The 5,798-nt window shown below is 31.4% G+C and overlaps 1 protein-coding gene across 1 annotated transcript in view; it reads right to left on the bottom strand.

Annotated features, from left to right (window-relative positions):
- Positions 1-770: 770 nt before the first annotated feature.
- Positions 771-5,798, bottom strand: part of LOC117171028 (serine/threonine-protein phosphatase 6 regulatory ankyrin repeat subunit A-like) — a 9,593-nt gene continuing 4,565 nt past the window's right edge. The window contains exons 4-6 of the mRNA XM_033358073.1: positions 5,427-5,763; positions 3,011-3,022; positions 771-2,940 (exon numbers count right to left, since the gene is read on the bottom strand). Coding sequence (XP_033213964.1) covers positions 874-2,940; positions 3,011-3,022; positions 5,427-5,763 — 2,416 coding nt within the window. The 3' untranslated portion in view covers positions 771-873. The remainder of the gene's footprint in view (positions 2,941-3,010; positions 3,023-5,426; positions 5,764-5,798) is intronic.

The following is a 5,798-nucleotide window of genomic DNA, read 5'->3' as shown; positions in this document are numbered from 1 at the left end:
TTATTTATAATTCTATTAATAGCTCATAAACGAATAATCAATTAACTATGTTGCACAGTTCTAAATTTCGGGAATTGAAATATTTGTCGGGAATTTAATAATTCGTTTATTTTAAAAGTCGGTCTTAAAGTCGGTGAATTTCAGTTTTGGATATTTTGTAGAACAAAGTTACTTCTAACGTCGCTGCACGGCCGTTTTCAACTCTCGTGACCCATTTTTTGCATTGGACAGTACAGTGGAAGCACCCCGCTGTGCAAAACCGACCGTCTATTTTTCTTAAATTTTTTGGATAACGTCAAGTATGATTCCACGGATGTTAAGGCACCCCCAAACGTAAAAAATAATATTTCCCTAAATGGTGCATTAAAAAAAAGATGTATTCCTTTAAAATCTCAAAGAGACTCGGGAAAAAGTAATAATATGAACAGTAGAAAAATTGAAAACCTGACCTTAGAAATATAGAGAAAACCTATTTAACTCTTGCGTGCACTTCCAACTTTATCCACGTCGTTACAAAGCCTAAAAAAAGACTTTAAAAATTTTTAAATTGGATAAAATCACACAAGTCACTTTCAGAAAACCCCAAGTTATATTTCCAACCCCATAATAATAATTATCACCCTTTGTCATGTTCGAATTAAAGATATCTGCTAAGTTCGGAATGTCCAGGATGCAGCAAAAAATGAAATGTTCCAAACTAGGTGGTTAGAACTTTACAATTTTAGATTGTGAACTGTTATAAATTAAACAATTTTAGATTACTCACAACCTTATTTTTAATTCTCCTTTTATTATAGTACTTAGAAAACTTTACAATTAATTACTTAAATTCAATTGATTGCTCAAAAAGAACAGGTATTAAAAAGTTTTCATTTATTTTCTTCTTCCTGATAACGCCCTCCCAAAATTCCTCACATCTGATGCACTCAAGTAGCTCAATATTTTACCCAATACGATCATCGGTAAATCTACTTTAGCATATTCACTCAGAAAATCTTCAACCATGTCTACGCATGTCCGTAGTTTGTTAACTCTTTGAATACGTTTCTCGAATATGAAGGCATACGATGGAAATTTATTTTCATACTCTAGAGACTCCAACATTTTCATCAACAACTCATTCCTCGAAAATGCTGTTACCCGAAATAAATCTTCAGTCAAGAAGTCTAAATAGGAAACATCTCTGGTATCGCAGATTCTTTCGTTTTTCATTCGCTCAATTTCCAGCTTGCAGCCGACAAAATAAGGTTCCACCCATTCAAATAATTCCTCATCTTCTTCCGAAATTTCGCCAGTATAACTTGAAATATCTTCACCCCTCAATGCTATGAATGCAGTTGTAAGATTTAGAGTCTTACAAGAGTCGTCATCGCAGAATGCAAAACTATAAAGTCCATCACATTTCTTCGGAAATTCAAGATTGGGCTTGGAATTCAGCAAACTTTCAACGGCGCCAAAATTTTGATAACTAAGAGCATATTCGAGCACATTCCAATTATTACCGTACAAACTTTCAGTGGATAAAACGTCAGCCCCATTATCTAGAAGAAATTCTATCATATCCAGATATTCTTCATCAAGGTACCCCATAATAAAACGAAGGGGTGAGTTTCCATCCTCATCTGCAACGTCGACCAATAAACCCTTAGATATCAAGAAGTCTGCAATATCAAGTTTTTTGTATTTTACGGCTACGTGCAATGCGGTTCGTTTTGTTTTGCACTTCATATGTAAATTAACTCCCCAATCTACCAAAAGCTTTACTACATCCAAATTTCCTGTACATGCAGCATGTAAAACGGTAATTCCATCTCTTGTTCTCGCGTTAATATCAGCGCCCCGTTCAAGAAGAAGTTTTATTATTTCTAAGCTGAAAATCTCTCCAGAACTAATTTTTTCGCCATAATCAAGTTCATTTTTAGTGACTACATCTTCGCTCAGAGAATCCATGCAGGCTATATAAAGTGGTGTTATACTTTTAGCAGATGTTTGGGCATTTACATCAGCTCTTGCTTCCAAAAGCATTTTGACAATTTTCAAGTTTCCAAAAGAAACACCATAATGAAGTGGCGTTCTTCCTTCAATGCACAAAGCATTAACATCAGCTTGATGATCTAAAAGATATCGCACAAGTGAAGGGTTATTTTTAATAACTGCATAGTGAAGAGCACTTCTTCGACTACCTGGTGTGTTGACGTCCGCACCAGAATCAATGAGTTCTTTTGCAAGAGTTTCTTTATTTGTCTCTAGAAGAATGTGAATTACTGCGTCTCTTCTAGAATTGAGAGCATTGATTTCAAAATATTTGCTTTTGCTGAAGAGCAATCTGAAAGTTTCTTCGTCTCCATGTCTCGCTACAAAGTAAAGAAGGGTTGGATATTCAGGCTTTGTAATGTTGAAATCAATTTTCAGGTTTGACAAGAAATTTACTACTTCTCTGCATTCTTTGAAATAATTTTCTGATTGCACTTTTGAATTCAGATCTAGATTTGCTTTGTAGATTTTGTTCAAAAGGAGTTGAACCATCTTTACCGAGCCTTGGCACAAAGCTTGTTGAAGAGGAGTAAAATATTCATTGTTAGGAAGGTTAAAATCGGCACCCTTGTTTAGAAGTAAAGTTACCATTTCTTCAGATCTCTTTATGGCCTGATAGAGCGGAGTTCGGCCTAAATGGTCTTGTGCGTTGATATCAGGACCAAGCATAATAATGTGATCAGCTATTCCTACAGATCCAAACCTGGCAATGATGTGAAGAAATGTTTCCTGAGTTCTAAAGTTCATATGGAAAACGAATCCTTCCCTTGACAATATTGTTTTTATTTCATCATCCGTACCATACTTGACATATTTGCAGAAGTTTTGATAATATTCATCGTATTCTTCATATTTGGGGTATTTAATTAAGTCACAGATATCAGATAAACTGCAATCGAACATTTTATTTCAACTGACAGAACTTTTTTTGTTGGCATAACATTATCTTCATCTGGAACGTTTGCAATTCTCTTACACTTTTCAGTGCCTGTAACAGAAAACAGTAATTGAATAATATTGTATTTTGTGTAAAATTACAAGAATTAAAAGAATCATTCAGCTGTAAAGTTTATTTTTTAATTTGATGGTTTTCTCCATATCTTGCATTTTTTCGTGTTACTTCATCAAAATAACACTCTTCAAACTAGAAATTCTTTTATTTTAGACGTTTTTAAAGAACAAATTATTCAATTTTGAAAAAACGAACTTGACATTTTTTGTTGGAAAACTTGGTTAAAATTTTAATCTATTGTTAAAAAATGTGGTCAAAGTAACATTTAATGATAAAACCCACTTATTATTAGCATCTTATAAAAGCAAATAGAATTAACATTCATTCAAACTAAATAAAAACAAAGAAATTTGGCATGACGATTACTGGGACGTTCACCTTATTATTCTGAAATTATTTCTTTAAATTTCAAATTGAACCACTCTAAAGGTTGACAAAACCTACTCAATTATTCAGTTAATTGGAAATCGTACAATATTAATTTTGCTTTAATTGGCAGCTCATGCATTTTAAATGCCCTCATTTTTATAATTTATATCGTTAATTTGGTAACACTGCAATTTTCAAGTATATTTATATATTTAAAATTAGAAAATATGTGAAGTTATTTAATTTTCACTTTTCAGATTAAATTATTCGAATACTCGTACCAAAAATAATTTAACTTTTCTTTGATTTGCATATTATTCTAGTAAATAAAAAGTGTTGCAATTAAGATTATTTTATTTGAAGTTTTTTAAAAGTATAACATTTTAATTATGGAAGAATATGCTCACTGAAAATATTTGTGCTACGCTCAACGAATTTCGGTGCCTAGTCCTTTTTGAGCTCCACTGGGCAGTGGGCACACAGAAAATATCTGTTCTACGCTCACCGATTTTCGGTGAACCTTCACGCAGCTTTGAATTATTGATCATTTGAATTATGTAGTTAAACTTACATCTGAACTGTGAAACGTAGAACAATAAATATTTTACCTTCTGATTTGCAATTGTTTCGTTGATACTAGTTTTGATGTTGTTAATATATAAAGCGGATAGGTCCAGGATCTTAAGATCCTCATTTTTTAAATAGCTTCATTGTAAAGTATTCTAATTTTTAAATGTTGAATTTTTAATCCCTAAAATTTTAATTTGAAATGTTCACTTGATTGGGCAAGGAATTCATTTTTCTTTGTAGTTTAATGCAAGCGACACAAAACAAATTCTTTGTACTGTATTTTTTCGGGTATGAGAAACCATATTTCACAAAAAAAATGTACTACGAAAATTGCAAAGAATTCATTAAATGTTCAATACATTTTTTTAAATGTCCCCTGAAATATTTTGTATTAAGAATTTAAAAACTTATAATTACATAATTATTCATAAGTTGCCGATCAAAAATATTAAATATAATTGAAAAAATTAAAGGATTTTATATCGAGGATAAATGTATGAACTCATTTAAAAAAGAAAATATTAGGTTTATTTGTACATAAAGATGAAAAATTTATAAATTCTTATTTCAATATTACAAAGTAGCCTGTCATCTTAAATAACTTTACAATTCGCAAAAATAATCTAGTTCGTATGCTTCGAGGATAAATGTTCATATAAATAGAAATTACAGTTTAATTACCAAGAATATTAGATGCAATACCTATAAAATTATAATCGTTATAATATAGAATTACTTATAATTAAAAAAGAAAAAAAGTTTTCATTGTAGGTATATTTAGTTAAGCCTATTTTTTCAGTTAGTCTGATTAGTTCATACAGTATCTCATATTACAGATGTGGCGCTGTCAAACTACATATTGCAATTATTTTGGACTTTCGTAACAATGAAAGACTTTTTTTCCTATATCACAATAACGTATGGAGAATAGAAAGTTTGTATTTATACATTAATTTACGTAATATTTATATAAACCTCCAAGTTTTCCATACAACTGTCATATCACTGATAACACGTTTAGCTACTTTCGACTTTGCTGTCACTTTTTAATACATATTTGTAAAATATTTATTAAATATTACTGTTACATCAAAATATTTTAATATTAATTATACCCGATCAAAGCTCTCGCAAAACTTCTCACTTCAGAGACTGTGAGGTACCGAAATATCTCCCGCAATACCAAATCAGGTAGATTTTTTTTAGAATATTCCTTGAGATAGTTTTCAGCCGTGTCCAACAATGTTCTCAACTTCTTCACTCTCTTAATGCGACTTTCAAAATGAAATATATAAAATGGAAAAATCGTCTTAAATAAGACTAGACTCCAGTTTTTATATTATATCCCCTATTCCCACAAGCATCGTTATTCGCATTAAATCTTGAGTTAAAAAGTCGAAGTAGGTTAGATTGCTAGTTTCACAGATTCTTTTGGTTTTCATATGTGAAACTTCAATTTTACACATAGCAAAGAGAGATTTAAAGACTTTAAGTCCTTCAAAAGTTTATTCAATTTGAAAAATTTCTTTAAAAAATTGCCATCCCTTGAAGCTATGGATGCAGTTATATGCACAATAGCTTGGCAGCTGTATAAATATACGTCATGATTCGCAAAGGCTAGACTTGGTTTAAACTCCAATAAACAATCGAAAGCTTCAATATTTTCTAATTCTCCGGCACAGTTAATCGCATTCAAATCTTCCTCATCCCCGACTTCTACATCAGCCCCATTGTCTAAAAGAAATTCTATCGTTTCCAAACAAGGTTTCTTCTGATATCTTATAATGGTACTAAGGGGGGTGTCGCCATCGTC

This window comes from Belonocnema kinseyi, chromosome 4 (assembly GCF_010883055.1).
Source record: "Belonocnema kinseyi isolate 2016_QV_RU_SX_M_011 chromosome 4, B_treatae_v1, whole genome shotgun sequence".
NCBI lineage: Eukaryota > Metazoa > Arthropoda > Insecta > Hymenoptera > Cynipidae > Belonocnema > Belonocnema kinseyi.
This window is presented reverse-complemented; position numbering and strand designations above follow the sequence as displayed.